Source organism: Scardinius erythrophthalmus, assembly GCF_964197995.2.
Source record: "Scardinius erythrophthalmus genome assembly, chromosome: 13".
Taxonomy (NCBI): domain Eukaryota; kingdom Metazoa; phylum Chordata; class Actinopteri; order Cypriniformes; family Leuciscidae; genus Scardinius; species Scardinius erythrophthalmus.
Window position 1 is genome coordinate 25,865,895 of NC_138233.1, and position 20,513 is coordinate 25,886,407.

General features: G+C 37.9%; 1 protein-coding gene across 9 annotated transcripts in view; it reads right to left on the bottom strand.

Moving 5' to 3' along the window:
• enox2 (ecto-NOX disulfide-thiol exchanger 2) overlaps positions 1-20,513 on the bottom strand; it is a 250,392-nt gene that overhangs the window by 59,187 nt on the left and 170,692 nt on the right. For 8 of the 9 annotated variants that reach the window (XM_081382659.1, XM_081382656.1, XM_081382657.1 and 5 more), the window contains one exon: positions 13,625-13,756. In XM_081382659.1, coding sequence (XP_081238785.1) covers positions 13,625-13,756 — 132 coding nt within the window. Of the gene's footprint in view, positions 1-2,470; positions 2,553-13,624; positions 13,757-20,513 lie in introns of those variants that run through there. The other variant, XM_081382664.1, reaches the window with a different exon arrangement.

Genomic DNA, 20,513 nt, shown 5'->3' on the forward strand with positions numbered 1-20,513 from the left:
TCAAATATTATAAACTGAATAAACTGAATATTACGCAAACTTAAATACGTTAAATAATACAAATATACTTATATATTTCATCTCACTTTATTAACCAATGTCTTCGCTGATCCAATTCAACTAAACAAATAAGCAAAAATTACTTTAGTTAAACACCACATTTGTTTTTCGTTGTTGTTGTTTTTATTGCCTTTTACAGCTGAAAGGTTTCTTTGAGCTGTGCCCTCTATACTGTGAAGTCATGAATTTGCATTTCTTTCTGCCTGAGGCTTATTCACTACACTTTTGGTGTGAAATGTTTTTAAGTAAGCTCAGCCCAGATGAGAAAAAATAATGCCAAATTAACGGTAATGCATTCACACATTCAGTTACTTTTTTTAGGGAGTAACACAATATTGTAATGCATTACTTTTAAAAGTAACTTTTCTCCAAAACTGGCAGACAGCTTACTTTAGTGTTAAGAAAACCTATTTTAAGACAGTAACAGACAATAATTGAGATAGGAAAGTCAAATATAAAAACATGAACTCTCATATTGTAGCCTAATGTCTTTCACGATGGTCTGTAAGAACTGATAGACACGAATCTCACAGGGATAGTCAGGATGGAGCGTGAGGATAAACTCAGAGCGGTGAGATCTGAACTGGCAGATGTGTCTGAGAGGTGAGAGCCCTGCAGCAGGCGACAGGTCCGGGGCACAGCCTCTCTCTGAGAACCATTAACAGAAGTGGGACAGGACGTGCACCATGAGAAGCTGCCTTAATGATGGTGTTAGTATTGATATTTTTGTCTCATAGTCACTAATGGAGGCAGGAGATAAGATGACCCACATTGGCATACCACCAGGACTGGAAGTCTAAATCGGTGCCACATAATTGCATGGTAATTTGTTCAGCTACCACCCAAGTAAAACTGTAGCATGCCAAAGCAAATTAAATTATATATGATCATGTTTTTGCGTTAGTAAAAAAGTGTTACATTCACAGAACTGTCATATATTCATTAAATAGGGAAAGAGGAAGTCAAGTTAATTTTTATTACACCTGCTGTTCTCAGATATTATGAAAAATGGGCCTTGTTTGCTTTTAGATATTACAAGCGATGACTTAAATCATAAAGAGTGTCTGATGAAAGGAAAACAATATCTGTGAATCAGCAGGAAACAAACATTCTCATTAAAAACACATTCCATGGTGCAGTCAGAATATTTGAACTATCTCTATATAAATGAGGTGATAATTATGTAGAGTTAGTTTGACTTCTTGTAGCAATTAGAAGTAGGAAATTCTGTGCTGAATTCAAAAGGCTCAATATGCTTGAATGATCCATAATTCGTATTTTATGTAAACATAATTAACAATCAAATGCATTAATTGTAAATATACAATCAACAAAGTTCATGCATGTGGATGAACAGGGAAAACCCTGATAGTTACATGGCATTAGAATCTGAAGGATAAAAAAAGGGATTTTTTAAAGGATATGGTTTTGAAAGGGAAATATTAATCGCAGCCAAGGGAACAGAGAATACTATGAACAACTTTGAAAGTTTCGATCGCAAATAAAAAACAGCCAGGGGTAAATCCTTGTGAAGTTGCAAGTCTAGTGTGACCAAGCAATGGAGATACAATGAAGATACAGAAGAGGTACAGCACAAAGGTTTGGACACACTTGCATCATTTTCAGCCTATGTTTCCTTCATTCCTACTGTGTAGAAGAAAACATATTACTCCAAGGAATAAGCAAAGCATCACCAATAAGCCAAGTATAGTGTACAAATAACCTGTCTTAAAATGACAACTCGAAATGATACAGCTCTAACATAACACATTTTTTTGTAAAGAAGTGAACTCTTTTCCCACCAGCTTTGCATCACAGGAATAAATTACATTTTAAAATAAATTAAAATAGAAAAGTTATTTTAAAATATTTTACAATATTAGGGTTTATTTTAAATCAAATAAATGCAGCCTTGGTGAGAAACGTAAACATAAGAAACTTATGAAAAATTCTACCGACCCAAAACCTTTGAATGGTAGTGTTTATTTTTGAACTGTCACTGGAGAAATATGTTTTATTTTCTATCGATAATCAGGGGCTAATGGCCATTACAGCCAGCCAAACCTTGAGCCCTTGATTTAAAAAAACAGAACCTTTGAACAAAACCTTAGTGAGAAAGAAACAGCCATACTCTTTAATAGGGTTAGGTGAAAGGAAACTGTCTCATCATTTTAGCAATGGTGATAAATGAACAGAAAAGTGTATAAAAACCTCTCTCATCTGAACTCAAACCGAGAGAGATATGACGTCAACATGTGGAAAATCTACACCGCTACTTTTATCTCTGCAATATCTAAAATTAGAATCAGATGCACCAAACCAGATTAGAGCACTATTAGAGAGAAACTTGAGTTGGGGCTACATCATGCTAAGATCAAAAAAGTTCTGACAAATCACTGTTGATGCTTACCAGTCTAGGCAGCCATTTCAAAGCCTTTTGTAGTCAATCACTCCCACTGTCTGAAATACCATCTACAAATACAGAACATTTCAAACCGCTGGCAATCTATCTAGGCCAGGACGTCCTCTGGTAAGTCTTACAAGACTTGCCTCAGTCAGTGTCAAAATACAGACGCCCCTCAATCCAAAAGAGACTGAACAACTCTGCCCTACATGAAAAGTCAGGAAGGAAGAAGCCCCTGCTCTCGAAAAAGAATATAGATCCTCAGTGGCAGATCATGTCAAGGTGAATATCAGGACTGTTGGACCAATGTGCTCTCCATGGAAGAGACAAAAATAAGGCTGCTTGGCTGCACTGCCAGATGACACATGCAGTTGAAATCAAATGCCTTTGACCAAAAGTATCCCTGAAGAATGCTAGAGGAAGTTAGTTTGGGGTTGGATTTCTGAAACAAAGCCACCCATAAATTCATTACGCAGTTTCAGAGATTCCTGGTACCACCTTCACCAGAGGCGTAGTCCAAAGAAAAAGTGGTTTACTATTACCCAAGGGTCTTTCTATACGTAAAAATATAGCTGCTTTAATAATTTAGGAAGGGAATCTTATTTCCTGCAAGAGGATTATTAAATTTGAGGGTCCTTGGCATCAGACCGTTAAAAAAAATTCTGATCTCTTCCTCCTGCAAGCACACAGAAACCGTGACTTTCTCAAATATTGATGATCAATTGATTCACAGACCCCATTGCTAGAACTGCACAGTCATGTAGATTTGCCTTGTACAACATTAGGAGGATCAGGCCCTTCCTATCAGAGCATGCTACACAACTCCCATCCAACATCCAGACTGGACTATTGTAATGCTCTCCTGGCTGGTCTTCCAGCTTGTACTGTCAAACCTTTGCAACAGATCCAAAATGCTGCAGCCAGAGTGGTCTGTAACGAGCCGAAGAGGGCACACGTCACTCTTCTCCTCACAAAATTGCACTGGTTGCCAGTTGCCACTCGCATCAAATTCAAGTCACTGGCGTTTGCCAAAAGAACAACCACTGGCTCTGCTCCCTTTTACTTAAAATCATTACTCCAGACTTATGTGCCATCCAGAAACTTGCACTTTGCAAGCGAACAACGTCTTGTGGTGCCATCTCAAAGAGGCACAAAATCTCTTTCTCTGACCTTTACCATGACTGTTCCCTGCTGGTGGAATGATCTGCCTAACTCAACCAGAGCTGCTGAGTCCGTAGCCACTTTCAAGAAATGGCTGAAGACGCATCTTTTTCACCAGCACTTGATCCAGTAATACTAACACTTTCTCTTCTATTCTATTCTATTATTAAAATAATAATAATAACAACAATAATAATAATTAACATGTACTGCGTTAGATTAAACTGAGAAGGGTCATGGCACTTGCATATTGTTGTCCTACTGTTAGTTTAACTGCTTCTATTGTTCTCAATTGTAAGTCGCTTCGGATTAAAGCGTCTGCTAAATGAATAAATGTAAATGTAAATGCAATAAACGGTTTCAGTTAAAGGGGAATCCAACACGGACTTCTGAAGCAGCAATACCGGGAGTATAGAGAGTATGATATATTTTGATGTCACTTTCCCGCCGGAACACGCCGCCTCAGCTGGACTGAGTTTGGCTGAGAGGAACAAACCACATGGGGTTCTTCGACAAATCAATGCTGATCAAAACTTGATGACGTAATCACGTTCACCACGGAGCCTATGATTGTTAAACGGAGACAAAGCATACAGATTGGATTAGCATTCAAAGTTCAAAGGAATTTAAGAACAATAGTTATTTTTTATCCGTGGACTGCTGTCTCTGTCTTTAAGGGTTAATGTGCCTCGCGGCAGCAGGTGCAGGACTGCACATGCTCTGGCACTGAGGTAATAGGCAGCGGACTGATGAATTATGGAACCCGCTCTCGGCTGGCACACAGCACATTAAGCAGGCTGAGAAATTACAGACCTGTTCTCCAGGAAAAGCAGCCAGTTAAAAAATTACAGCTAGAAAAGATATTTATTCATAGCACATACAGTATAAGATAGATGATCCACACAAACAAACGGTCTCTCCTGATAAATAAAACGATACGTTTGTTTAGAAACTGATCTAGTATAATCAGAGGTAGATTGATCAAATACACACAGTTTCCCCACCGCGGGATCCTCTATACATCAGGATCAGGTTTAGATTAAGGAAAGGCAGGGGAATATCCTAGGGCAGTAATGCTTAACAGAGATTATTTACATTTGTTCTCAGCGCAAAGCCCAGACAGGATTTTCTCAAGCCTGAGGAATAAGAGATGTGGGGAAAACACCCATGTTTTCTTGTCTCAGCTCAGTTAACAACTACTCCAGAAGAAAACTAACAATTGGCATGGAGTAGTTTCTTAAATGAGAAGATATAGGCTACAGTATCTTTTAAATAGCTAAGCTTGACTAAAAGTGTGGGAAATCATTAGGACGGGCATTTCCTTGCTCTTTGAAACAAGGCTGCATTTACACTGCAAGTCATAATGCATCTGATCTTTTGACCATATCCATTTTTTTTGTCCTGCCTGTTTACGTTCACTTTAGGGCTTATTCACACCTGGTTACTTATTGTGTTTTCTCTGATCGGATAGCCATCCAATCGTGAAAAGATTGGGGTGTAAATGCCCTCCGAAATGCTTTTGAGACTGATTTAAATCTGTTGCTCAGACCACTTAAGTAGGTGGTCTGAGATGCCTTCCTTCCAGGTGCAAATGTAAATGCATGTGGTTGTGGAAACCACATATGTAAAGTTTACTATGGAAGCTGGTTTCTGCCATGGAATAAAAAAAATAAAAAAAGTAATTGCGAATTTCTCTCACAATTCTGACTATAAGTCACAACTGCGATTTATAAAGTCAGAATTGCATGATATAAAGTCATAATTGCGTGGCACACAGGCACATCTGCTTTATAATACAACATTAAAAGTCATCGTTGTGGGCAAGAATGTCGCCCTCGCATTATGGTGGCTTGGAAATCAAATGGAAAATGGATATACGCGTTTAGACGTAGGACAGTTGTCCAGATATCGGATATGTATCTGATTTAAAACCACATTTGAAAGTGGCTCAGATCAGATGCGAAAAAATCGAGTGCAACAAAATCTGATATGTGTCAGATGTGAGTAAAAAAATCAGATTTTTGTGGCAGTGTAAATGCAGCTTAAGAGAGTTTGGTGTTCTGTATCAACATACTCTAATTCAAAACACAAGCTTCCTCCTTTGTCCACCCAGATCTTTAATTAAAACCAGGCAGCAAAATGTTTCATTTAGAAATCATCGTGGTATTGATGTCGCAAACAGAGTACATTAACACATGTCCACTCTCCCTGCTTTCACATATCTAGGAACAATGTTTTGATTGGCTGTCTAGGCATGTGAGGTCATCGAATGAAAGCTGAAGCTTTTTATCACGGTATTGAATTACATTACAAAAACAGGTCAAAAAGAAAAGCAAACTTCCGTGCTGTCCTCTTAATAACAGTTTAATAACTGTTTTTCAAAATACAAAAATAATCTTTATAATTTAAATACATTAAAAAAATTCACAATAAAAATGTAAAAAAAAGTAAACATGTTTCAAATTGATTTAGGTGCAAAAAGAGCACAACTATGAAGAATTAAAATGAAGAATCAGAACATTTTTGACCAATCTCTAGATATCTTTTCTCAGCTGGCATGTTTAGTCCAGATTAAAATATTAAAAATGTGAAAACAGTTTTTTTTTTTTTTTTTAAGAATCTGTTGTTAAAAACCATAGTGAATACAAAAATCTGAATGGTTGTTTGCAAACATGCAAAGAGGCTACTGTTTGACTTCCTTCTGTATGTTGCTGATTTCGATATGTTTTTTTGTGTGTGTTCCACAAAAGAAGAAAAGACATACAGGTTTGAAACGACTAGTGTAGTTGTGTTTAGTGCAGTGATTCTGCTGAATATCTAACAGTGATCATCTTCTCAAATTATGCAAGAGAAACAGAAAAAACAACCAAACAAAATTCATGGCAAAAAGCAAGAACAGCTTTTCAATTATTTATTGTAGGATTACTTTGAACGCTTTAAATATTGATGCTGCACTGGAATGCGAGTTGGATATACCACTAATAATATGCAATACTTCTAAAACCTAGCTTCGCTTTGGGCAGCTGCATTAAAAGGCAGCCATCAATCAAAAGAGCAAGAGAGTCAAAAAAATCAGCCTGGCATTTAACAGCGAAGAGCTGCTGGCGACCGGTGCCTGCTGGAGAGGAGGGGTCTGCCACGCTCTCCACCTTCATCTGCAAACGTCCCTCTCAGCAGCAAAGCTAAAGAATGACACAGTTACACCCCATGAGGCATGTTGGCTATTCTCAAATGAGGCATGCAAACCATCTCCCAGTGGAATAAGTCAGCATGTCTTTGTGGGAAATCTGCAGCTGAAGATCTGCTGTTTCACACCGCAATTCACCCCTGACATTCTTGGGGCAGGATTTTACTTTACCCCACTATACCTAGCGCAGAGAGCCAGAACAGTGCATTAACATACTTATTTTAGCCTCAAAAACAATCATTTTCCTCATTTCTGGGACAGCTGCTTCCAAAAAACACCAGATGTGAATAAAGCAGCTCCACACATTTAAAAACAATACATTCATTATATTTTTTAACACAAGTTTACTCTAGTATAACGGTAAAACAAAGCCCTGTGTCAAAAACTGTGTTTAACTGAATGCATAATAAAAGTTAAAGTTCATATGTTACATTAAAACTCTGGAAAGTGTTGCCTAAAGCAGTGGTTCCCAACCTTTTTTTGTCTGAGACCCCCTTTTTCCCAAGAAAATATTTTAGGGCCCCCATTCACATTTAATGATATTATCGCTCTTGTAAGCTTGCAGCAAGGATGACAAAATATGTTGTTTTCAAACAAACGGTGTTTACTATAACCAGATATGTTTATGCACAAATAATAGCCTATAATATTAAAAATACAATAACAAAAACATCATTAGGCCCTTTGTAATTTAAAAACGTAAGCCTTGGAGTAGCCTATAAATTGGCCCTATTTGAAATACAGTAACAAAAATATTCACACTGGTGTGTAGGTAAAAAAAGAAAGAAAAGAATATAGGCTATTACTAAATGACTGCTGTCTGGGACCTCAATACTTGCATGTTATTTGTGAGGCTTAATCAATGTGAGGCTTTATTTTTGACGCTTTTGGCGCTATATAGCGAGCAATAATAAACTTGCGTTTACTTACAGAATAATGCGTCTTTCGGAAGAACATTGTAGCCGGAACTACTTCTCTCTGTGTACGTCTATGACGAGTCACGCAGGTACTGGGCTACTACGCAGCGGCAGCGATCCGATCTAGTGTAAAATAGTCCCAATGTAAACACTTATTATAGGTGTACCATAGTTGTTCAGGATAAGACAAAAACACGGATTGGAAAATGGATTCATGATGAACTCGCTCATCATATAAATTTTGTACATTTTGAACAGAATAAAGTTAAGGGCTTTTATTTAATGCTCATTGCGCAAAACTTTTCAAAATATGACGCGACCCCCCTGAGAGCTCGCTGAGGCCCCCTTGTGGGCCGCGACCCCCCTGTTGGGAACCACTGGCCTAAAGTATTAGAGGGCATTGATGAGAAGGAGTGAGAATGGCAAATAAAAGCTAAATATGGATACAGGGTTGTATTGACTGTAAATGTTCTGCTATACCGAGTATTTTTTAGACTGAACTAAATCACTACATTAGAGACTGACTCACAGTTATCTGCTAAATCTAAATACTCAGTAAATCATTTTTAGATGCTTTCTATTCAGACAGTGTAAAATAGTCCTCTCATTTCAGCAGCAGAGGACATTGATTCCCCCATGACTACTGCAGGCTAGTGGATATTGATTGACAACTTTGAAACAGGAGCTGTAGGTTGCATATCAAACAGGCCATAAAATGACAGGTCAAGATCAGTGAGCAACGTATAAGCATGGGTTACCATTAAAAATCATACAGCTGGAGAATGATGTAAAGAACATCTGTATTTAGCAAGCAAGCATTTATCAAAATGGGCTCTGCAAAGCAATATACAAATTAGAAAAGAAATATGCAATGCAGCAAAACTAAAATATAATCTACAAAGCTATGTACAATGCAGGCACCCAGATTTTGTTAAAAAGGCTGTTCAGGAGAATAAGAATGAATGCAGTTTTGGTCACTTAATTTTCAAATTAATAAAACATCACTGTATAAGATTACTTTCATACTGTATAAGATAACTTCATAAAAAGCTATTAACAGATCTTTAAGCATCCAGTGAAAAGGCAGACATATGGATGGACAGAAATACTATCTATCTATCTATCTATCTATCTATCTATCTATCTATCTATCTATCTATCTATCTATCTATCTATCTATCTATCTATCTCATCCATCCATCCATCCATCTACAGACAGATAGATATAGACAGATGGATGGATGGATGGATGGATGGATGGATGGATGGATGGATGGATGGATGGATGGATGGATGGATGGATGGATGGATGGATGGATGGATGGATGGATGGATGGATGGATGGATGGATAGATAGATAGATAGGTGTGGGGGAAATGTAAATGTGGCTTTAAATCATGGTCATAAAAGAGCCAGAGCTCAGCTGGAGACTGTTCCAGTTAGCTGTCTTTCCTGATGATATTGATCATAATACGAGCTCCCTATGAATCCTGTGGAGCTGCACAAGTATTATGTATCACAGAGCAGACCCACATTCCCTGCCTAAGGAGAGTGGAAATATAGAGCGGCATAAAAATATGCTGTGGTTAAGGCCTGTGGACCCCCCCAAAGAGCAATAACACATATCTCTTTGATGCATTCATAGGAGAAGTCATATTTATATAGATAAATGAAGAGTACAACTACACTTGACTCAGCCCAGAGGTCCCCATGAGCTGAGATCTTCAACAGCAGAAGCTGAGAAAATACTAAATAATAAAACTTAGAATAACAGTAGACATGGAGGAAGATGTTTGCAAAGGCACAGGAGACTCTTGTACACAAACGTTAGGAAACTGAGCAAAGCAAATGAGTGCATACTACATTCCTGTGAATGGAAAGTCAACAGAAGAAGGAAAGTTTACATGTTCTTAAGTCTGCTGTAACGCAAGCAGTCAACATTGGTAAGATTTACGAAACACCTTCTTACTACTTACAAGACAGCCGTTTCAGAATACCAACATCTCCGATGCTGCAATGCTAAACAGTGTAGCTCAAAATGGTGCTGTGTTGGTCACAGCATGGTCCGGGGCATGAGAATATTGAAGCAATACTATTACAACGCTTGAGAACAGCTGGTCAGAGATTCTGAATAATTAATCACAGTAAAGTGCAAGCCAGACTGTAGCCAAGTGAAAACACAAAGTGCAGTGTACTCGTCCTGAATACACTGTAGTTACAAGGCTGAGTGATATATTGAATATTCACTAGGGGTGTGCAATATAAAAAAAAAAAAGAAGAAAAAGGAAACAGTGGTGATTTTGTCGATAACAATAATTAGATGCTATTTTGCTAAGTCAAAAAACAATAAGGTTTCATTACTTAACATTAGTTGACTACATTAGTTAACTGGACCTAATAATGAACAGCATTTATTAAAACTTTGTGAATGTTAACTTCAACATTTACTAACAAAGTATTAAAATCAAAAGTTGTATTTGTTAACATTAGTTAGAAGTAACATGAACAAACAATGAACAGCTTTATTTATTTATTTTAAAACATTAACAAAGATGAGCAAATTTAGTAACAAATATATTGCTCATGTTAGTTAATACATTAACTAATGTTAACAAATGAAAACTTATTGTGTTACCAAATAAAGTAATATATTAAGACACTATAGGGATGTTATCAGTCACATGAAACAAAAGTCTATTTTGGTCTACACAGAAATGACATCTGAAGCGGCATTTAGATACATTTACAACTGCATGAATACTACTACAAAATAAACGTTTTAAAAATACATTTTTGAATATGATTTTTTTTTCCCAGTCACTGAATCGTTCATTTATTTATTTTTTTTTCAAAACGACTGATTCATTCAGAAAGGAAGCAAGTGACTGTATATGAGTGGATTACTGAATCATTCACTTAAATGATTAGTTCAAAAACACTGCTGTGTTGTGAGACACACAACGGTTCTGCTCTGGCTTGGTTTGGACTAACTGGTTAATTGGCAACAATTGCTGATCAAGTTAATTAAAACTTTTAATTAATTTCAGAACAAAAGGATATATATCAAATGTATTTCTTTAGCTCTCACACAGTTCTTGTAGTTGCTCAATAAAAGTGTGATCTGGATTTTAAAAGAGAGACACTTTATCTCTGTTGATAATGCCATCAGCTGTGCGTAATGGAGGCGGGATTGATTAAACGGTTGGCTGAATGGACTACTCAGTGTCACATTCATAAACGTATGACTCCACACAACTTGCTGAGGCAGCAAAGTCCAGGAATGGAGTGGAGTTTGAGTTTTGGAGACTGTTAGGATGTTGGAGGCAACAGCTGCTCCCACTGTGTGATTAATGAGGTAAGACTCGAGGCAGACAGTACTGCCTCTTCCCTCTACCTCCAATCAAAATACAGCCTGAGCCAATGCCTACTGAACATAGCGGGTCATAATAACATCATGCAGACCCAGCATCTCCCTGTAGCACGGTGGAAAGAAGTGATCAGAAAAAAGCTGGAGATCAACGGCTGCATACAGTATATTACATTTACATTTTACATTTACATTTACATTTAGTCATTTAGCAGACGCTTTTGAAATGTGGTCTGTGAAGGTCAGCTGGTCATCAAACATTACTCCAAGATTTCTGACCGGCCTTGATGGGGTGATTGATGCTGACTCTAGCTGGATATGAAGTCGTGCTGTAGAGACGGATTGGCAGGGAGGCAGAGAAGCTCAGTCTTTGCCAGGTTGATATTATTACTAAGCAGCCTAAGAAATCAATGATTAGCAAGAAAAGAAAACGGGATGAGCAAAGTAGAGAAATATCTATATGCATATGTGGCATATGTGACCCGCTGTGACGCCCTGATTCGAGGCCTTCATCTGTATTCTTCGAGTCTCTGCCAGGCAGGAAGCGAGGGGAGGCAAAAAGACTCCCAGAATTCCCCACGGCGGGACTGATTAGAATAAAAGACCCACAGTCCTGGCGGAACGAGCTTCTGGGAGCCAGGACACATTAACAGCACTAAGAGCCGTTTCATTCCAGCTCATTGCATGGCTCACAGATCAAGGCTCCATAGTCTCTCTGACATAAAATCGCCATCAGCATTTCTCTCCTCCGAATGCCAGTCTATAAACCGCAAGGCAAACTCCATAATTTGCTCTAGGGCGGTGATCTCGCAAACGGGAGCCTGAGACGTTTCGCGTGGCGGCGACGTAAACAGTGCAAATTAAATTTGATAGGAAAATAGTGTAGGTGGCTAGAGCGTCCCCACGGCCCACTTCATTTGAAACATGTGCCAATAGCGGGGTAGTCCCGTGCATATATATCTGCGACTGCGCTGCTGCAAATGTGTCTTTAAATAAGATGAAGGAGGTGATTTACGAAACTCCACAGAGAATTGATTCTAAAACCCGAGGAGAAAGACACGTTCCCGTATATACTGCAACCGGTGTGTTTACTGATAAATGCAGCCCATCATTTTGAATGATATTGGAAAAAGAACAAAAATTAGATGTTTGCTGCCTGTCGGCGGATGACCCGCCAGTGTTTTCATTTCACCGTAATGAAATCCATCAGTCTTGCAGTTGCATTTCATTCTAATCTCACTGGAATTAAATAGACGCATCTATGGCATTTTTGGACTCCTCACCTTTTGCGTTCCAAGTAATAAACGGTGCAGTGCAAAAGAGAAATGCATTTTGAAATGAGCGTTGTGGATGTGTGGGTTTAAGTGACTCATGCGCACCAGCTGAGATGTTCTGCGTTTCCATCCAGCTGGCATAACGCAGCCTCTGCTCAGAGCGTCACACAACCATTCCTTCACATTGTGCTGCCGACTAACCAGTGAGATGAAAAAGCCCTGAAACTAATTGGCCACTCGTGTTTGAAGTTTTCACACTGGTACTTTCACACTCTTGCTGACTCAGTTGAGCTTCTGATCAGGGAGAGAGGCCCACAGGATGCATCAGGCTCAGTCTCTGCTTAATACTGCAGCAGTGGGAGGTAGACTAGCAAACATCCATCAAACTAAACCTTTAACTATATCTTTTGCACTATAAATCTAAAGTCTGGTCCACACTGTAGCTTATTTTATCCCAAGGCAGGTCACTTAGAAAGGATGGGTCTGTCTGACCGGCACATAATACAACTAGACCATGGTTCAATTTTTATGATGATTATGGGGCGAGTACAACTGAAATCCATGACATAAAAATAACAGACTGGTATGAAAGAAAGTGTCAACTGATTCGAATAATAACACTGCACTGTTCATGGCAGTACAGGATAGTGTTTTTAACTAAAATGCTAAAAAACTGTTAATTGAAACAAGGCTGAAAAAATATATAACAATTAGATTAAAAACTTTGAAAATAAAAATGGAAATGAGAAACGTTCAGTTGGCCACTAAAGAAATAAATAAGTTTAACTGAAATTAAAATAATAATAAGAAAGCTAAATAGAAATGTAAAAAAAAAAAACACAAAAAAGACAATAGCACATGACAAAATTCCTACACCTAAAATGAAAGCGAAAACTGAAAATATAAAAATAAAAGGTAATTCAAAATATCAATAAATAGTAATAGTATATAAATAATACTAAATTAAAACTGGCAAAGACAACATGAAGACATTGGCAGAAAATGTCTGTGATAAGTTCAGAATTTCCAACAATTAAAAAGTAGTACAGACTATTCCATGGATATATCTCTGCAAAAGTGAGGCCGAGAATAAACTAAATAATGTGTTAGTGTTTTCACAATATATCTACATTTTCAGTATTTGGAATTAGTTTGTGAAGCTTGAGACACTGAATTTCTGAAATAAATATTTTTTAAACACAAAAAATAGTCAAGTTAGCATTGGCTATGGTAAGTTGATTTGTCATAGCTTACCTGACATGATAGGTTGGCCAGTTATGCTCATGGGGGGCATTCCCAGGTTGTTCATGGCAGTAGCCCAAGCATTAGGGTCCGACATGGGCATCGCTAAAGAGTTGGAGTCCATGGCAATATTTCGGAGCCCCTCTGAGAGAGAGAGAGAGAGAGAGAGAGAGAGAGAGAGAGAGAGAGAGAGAGAGAGAGAGAGAGAGAGAGAGAGAGAGAGAGAGAGAGAGAGAGAGAGAGAGAGAGAGAGAGAGAGAGAGAGAGAGAGAGAGAGAGAGAGAGAGAGAGAGAGAGAGAGAGAGAGAGAGAGAGAGAGAGAGAGGGTTTAAATTTAAAAGTGTTTGTCTCTTACAAATTACACAAAGGACACATTAAAATATTAAAATGCTGAAGAGGAACCCGTTTGAATCTCCAAACCTGAGTGTAATTATAATTCCTGTCTGGAAAGACCTCTCAGTGATGAGGCTGTTACTCAATTAACCCATTTAATCCCACTGGTCACATCTGTGACCATTTTTTTTTTCTTTGAAGTTGAAGGGTCTAAAAAGTTGTTGATGTACACCTTTCAAAAGGCACAGAGAACCTTTTTGAATAAGTAATGGAACATGCTTTCAATAACAGTTTAGAAAACATGCAGTTTGATTCAATGGCCTATCCATTCAGGGTTAAATGTGTTAATATACTGGTATTTAGTATGTTAATATACTGGTATTTAGTATGTAAATATGTAATATATGGGTTTTAAAAGTCTGAGCTGAGGACTGAAACTTAATAAAATGTTGAGAAATGTTGAGTTGAGAGAGGCGAGATGTGATGTGTTTGTCAGTTTAACATATTGGGCATCAAAAACTAATTTATGGACGATTAACACAGCAGAGGTGCCAATGTGCTTTAGCACATCATCACTTCAGAGAAAACAGACTGCCGTTTTAATAAGACTGCCAGAGGTCTGATAAATGTCAGCATTGCCCACCAAAAGAATGAATGCAATAAACAGAGAAACAGAGAAATAGAGTTCAGAAAGTTCCCATATCTGGGGTCTGACCACTGGGCTTACAGTGTGTGAGAGAACATGTGGTTCCTGCATGGAGTGGGCGGCAGTCACGTGGATGTGAAGAGATCATTTCCACGAACTATTGAGAAAATGTCTTTGTGGTTGGTAAGGGATTTATTAAACAGAGTTAATGGAAAAACAGCAGTGATAATTAGTTCTCCGGTTCTCCAGAGGAATATTAAAGGGGGTTTTGGTCAAGCATCTAAAAAGAGCACATTTATTTAGAACAGAACAAAATGACCTTGCCAACCCTTCTCTCGAGGGTTTACAGTATCTTTTAACATTTAAATAACGCCACATCATGTCTGAATTAACATAATTATACGTCAACAGCTTTCACTCGTGATTAGTCTCTATATGACAACACTATTGATCCATGAGCAGCTTTGCTGTTAATACATTTATATTTATTCACCTATTCACTATTTTGCAAAAACACTGAAACATAAAAAAGTGAACATAGTAAAGGAAACATTGACTAAAATAAAACTACGGAGCTACTTGCAGAACTACCTTTAAACATTAAAGGGCTGCCATTTCACAGAAGACTAAATAAATATAAGCATCATGGCACAATGGTTCATGTGCTTGTTGTCTCCTAATTAGGACCAAACATAGATAAGTATTAAGGGTCAGATTTACTAATCAGGGGAAATTAGCATGAGAGCGCAATCCCATAAAAGCACCGATGGGAGTAAAAAGTTATGCTTGTGATCTACTGACAATGTGCACATTAAAGAACACAGACCAGCCGGATCATTTCCATAATGACCAACACAATCTACTGTAAGCCCGTCTATAGGTCCAATGGCGGTTTCCGATAGGACAGGTGAAGGTCTTTGCGCGTTACTGTCTTTTCTTTTACGCAACACAACAAGATTAAATGAAATACATTTTTTACTTTATATTTTACCCATTCAGATTAGGAAACTATGTCGCTTTGAGGTCCTCACGCCTGCCGTTTAACGCGGGTCTCACAAACTCGCCAGTTTTGGGTCACTAAACAGAGGTAATTGACTAATATCTTTAGACGGTCGCATTCACAATCATAGATTTTTTTAGTCCCCTCGGTTACATAAACTTGAATTAAAGTAACGTTTTCTTTAGACAGAGGTCATGACCACTACTACAGATATAAACCGACCAATATACTTTTCTGATAGTAACTTTGGTTTAGCCATGCCATGGTTTCCCACATACACTTGACTAAAGTAACATTACATTAAACAGAGGTAAATGTAATGTTACTAAACAGGGTGGACAGGGTTATTTTTGCGGCTGACCTTATTGCATATGAATTTGTAGGAGTTTCCATTTCAGACGCAAAATGAATGGGAGGAGAGTATTTAAATGAACCATGCAAGGTGATTTACTACGATTTGTGCTAGTCAGTTTACTGGTATTAGAACCATTATTTGCCCCCCACACCCCCCAAAAAAGCATGTCTTAAACCGATCGCGACACGTATGTGCCTCGCTAACTCTTGGTAGTGTAAGGCGGGTGCCAGTAAGTCTGGGCTACCCCTCAAGAAAACAAAAGACTCCTGAGAATTAACATTTGCACTCTCTCTTGCATATGTCACAGCAACATCCGAGACGCACCACACAGTGCAGCTCACACCTCACTTTTACAGTCTCCTCATCACCCTGTTCCCCCTCTTCTCCCCCTCACCTAAAACTCACTAAAAACCTGTGCAATGTTAAGTGTGTACAATAAGTAACTATACATGTTTGGTATCATTTAGTCTCAGTGCGCCTGGTAAAGTAGTCTCATTCTCACAGCCATAATAAAAGCTCCAAGAAGTTCTAGAATATGAGAAATATTGTGTGCCCCTTAAAAGGTGTGCCCTCCCCCAGATCCTCCATTCAAACTGCCTCCTGTATGTACAGTAAATATGTATTCTCTTCTACAAGTCAATAAATTGTTACAGTTGAAGTTACTATGACTTATTCTGAAATTATTTTCCCAAATAGATTAAATGGATTTGTATGTTCCCGCAAATCTGCATCAGATTAGTGACGGACTGGATTCCAGTTTTGAGTGGAGCATAGGGCACACCAACTGCGATTTTAGAGTTCCGGCTAATATTTGGCTCTAATTCAGGTGTACTCGGTTGTAAAGACCAAAAGGGAATTTCCGTTTAGGACAGCAAACTGCTGATCGACCAACCTAAATAGGGTGAGTCTTGACAGTAGTTTTTTAACGCCAAAAGAGGGTTTGTGCTGGCGCAAGCTGTTAGTAAATCTGACCCTTAAAGAGGTTGTGTGGGCACAGATTGGACGGATCCTTAGATGTTCAGGTAAGAGTATAATCTACTACTTGTCGTTTACAAAACTACCTTACCTGTTAATGTTAGCTAACATTAACGTTCGCTCAGCATATATATATATATATATATATATATATATATATATATATATATATATATAAAATACCGTAACCAGCTGATAACAGCAGCTGTCAACAAATGTCACTCCCTTTTACCGGAACTTGGCGGGCATAGGCTAATGTAGCAGCTGTTTTTTCAGCAACAAAAGACACCATCGGCTGCTATTTGGAACCAAACGCTGCCAGCTTTTTATTATTTTATTTTTTTTACACAAAAAAAGCGTCCTCGTCAACTTTTTCTTGTCAAAAAAGACACCAAGTGTGAACATGCCAGTCTGCTTTTTTAAACAAAGAAAAGCAGTGACGGCAGGATGATAGTTGATATGTACCAACAGCGGAATCTGTATATTCGTGCATTGAGCGCATGTCAAAAGATCAAATCCGATTTAAAGCTTGTGACATATAAACGTACACATCAACCCGATACCTTTATTTAGCGTTCATGTAAACACTCCATTAGGATTCATAAATCGGATATAAATTCATTCTGATTTAAACAAAAGGTGTCCATGTAAACTTAGCTAGAGTGAGTAGATTGCAGCGACAGGCAATTTCCCTCCCCGCTGAAAGCAGTCTGTAATCAGTCCTTTCCAAATCCATGCCGGACTTTCATTTTACTGCTCCACAATCCCTGCCCACTCGCTGGTTAGACAAACTTTACTCAAAACTATTTATACTACAGTTCAAAAGTCTCTTATGCTCACCAAGGGTGCATGTATTTGATCAAACATACAAAAAAACAGTAATATGTTTTAAATATTACATTTTAAAATTTGGAACTCCAGGTCCATTTTCAGGATTATCTGAACAAAACGTTCAAAAGAACAGCATTTAATTTGAAATAAAAATATTTTGTAACATTATGTATTTACGCTCACTTTTGATCAGTTTAATGCTTCCTTGTTATAAAGTTATAAAGAGTGTTTTAATCATCTAATCTTCACAATTTCATCTCTCTTTCATTCTGCCATCTATTAGGCTATTAACAAGCAGTGAAATCACGCATTTGGGCCCGTTAACATGCATATAATGCTTGTGATGGCGTGGTAACAGAGTGAGTGAACACGGATGGTGAGACTTTCAAAAACACTGCTTGCTCCATTTCCAGTCCGCACCGCTCACACACTCTGAGCAGGCCAGAGGAACATTACTAAAACCTGATCCGGAGTGTAAACACACTGCAATCAAAGCGTCGTGCTGTCTAAGTGTTCAGGATTACTATGGATAATGCAATGCCTCAGAAGACTGAATCCTAAACTTTAAAACGTTTTGTATACAAGCTGTGGATCTGAAGTTTGTTTGGTCAGGAACTGGAACTCATTAAAAGCTCTTTCAGTGGCAAGCAAAAATGCAGTTTTAAGATTGCTTCAAAGATTACCCAATAACTCAAAGATTACAGCACAGGATGTTTGCTGGACCAATCACTTCCTCTGCCAAGCCTGAAGAGGCCAGTTGTCTTGCCAGGATGGAGAGGAGAATGAGACTGATGACGCAGCAAAATCAAAGAGTAAAACCACCTAAACATGATATGGTTTGTATGCTTATATATATATATATATATATATATATATATATATATATATATATATATATATATATATATATATATATATAAAATAGGATAGGGTGAGAATGATAACAACAGTCAGTGACAGTATCTAGTTCATCTAGAATAAGTTTTTACTGTTAGATTGACAAGATAGAGGCAAAAAAATAAAAGCCAAAGTGCACATATTGTCAATTTTCAAAGAGGCTTATAGCATGTATTTACTGTAGTAGATCGTCCTGACCTAACAAACCCACTTTGAGAGGAAATGACTTCCCAGGGGACCGTTTCATCTATTTTGGTCTAAATGTCCTTTGGGTCTCTAAGTCACCTTTCTACAACTTATGTGTGTGAGAGAGAGAGCGAGAGAGAGAGAGAGAGAGAGAGACAGAGACAGAGAGAGAGAGAGAGAGAGAGAGAGAGAGAGAGAGAGAGAGAGAGAGAGAGAGAGAGAGAGAGAGAGAGAGGAGAGAGAGAGAGAGAGAGAGAGAGAGAGAGAGAGAGAGGGAGAGGGAGAGAGAGAGAGAGAGAGAGAAGGGGACAGGGGACGGATGGACACACACACACACGCACACCTCTGTGTGGTCACAAAACTTTCTCAATAAAGCTGTCCATGGCTCACTGCCCAAATCTTCCTCAGAAGGCCAAGAAAAACTCAGAGAAATGTATTTTACGATCTACAAGGTCTTAACAGCTAGTCGGACAATTACTGACTTTTCAAAGGAAGTTGTGGACATGAAGTGAAGCATGGAGGATTCATGCCCATATAGACAATAATAACTATCGTTTTTGTCCTGGATAATACTATTATCTATATAATGATATAATATTTTTCTTGTGTTTCTAATAATGTTTCTTTAAAGGGCCTATAGCCTAGTTCATCAAAAAATTAACACTGTCACAATTTACTTAATAGATAATAGAAATAAATAAATAATATATTACAATATATATATTTCTGTATTTCTGTTTAAATACATTCAATATTCTATTATTATTATTATTATTAGTAGTAGTAGTTTAACCTGTATTTATACCTGTGCACATTTAGTTCTCCTGTCAATGTGAACATGTGTAGTGTAATATCTGACATTATGTTGTGTACCATCACAAGACAAGGACTGTCTAAACAGCTCTTAATTTGACATTTAATGTGATTTAATTTTGACTTGATCAACACTGCATAATTTAGCACAAAGCAATTGCTAAACTGCCAAGTACTGTATCAAGCACAATAGAATAAATATGTTCTAAAATACAACTTCCTCAAATGTATATGCATCTTTCTCATTCAAAAGCCATGTGTAGATTTAGTTTTTCACTTCATAAGCAAGACTGGTTCTCTCTGGTGAGATTTTTCAAACCCGAGAAGGCAGGCAAGCATTAGAATGAAGTCTTTGGGGACACGCCACAATTGGAAACCTCATTATGCCAAACCATCACGATTTCAATAAGCCTTTTGGATCACCTTGAAAAGACAAGTTAAGCCAGCTAACAACAAATGATTGTTTCTCTACACTCAAGTGTCATATGCCAAGCAGAAAACACCCCCATTTGATCCCACAGATCACTTTTACAGGGTTTAGACCATGTTGGTCCGAGACAGGCAGTCACCAAGAAGATTTCTTCAAAACTCTAGATATCAGGTGTTCCAGCTTCATCAATTTTGAGAGCTCTTCTGTTGAGAGGATATGATGGCTATTGGCTATCAAGCGATAAGCGTTATTTTCATGGAATAAACACTTCAAAAAGAGTGTGCATGCATCTCAAGAGCCTTATTGAATGTGATCTGCATTCATACATCTATTGATTATCCATGTCTTAATGAAGCAGGAGGATACAATCACTTGAGTAAATACACTTTCAACACTTTTGATTTTCCTATTGAATGATGGAATGGACGCTGAATG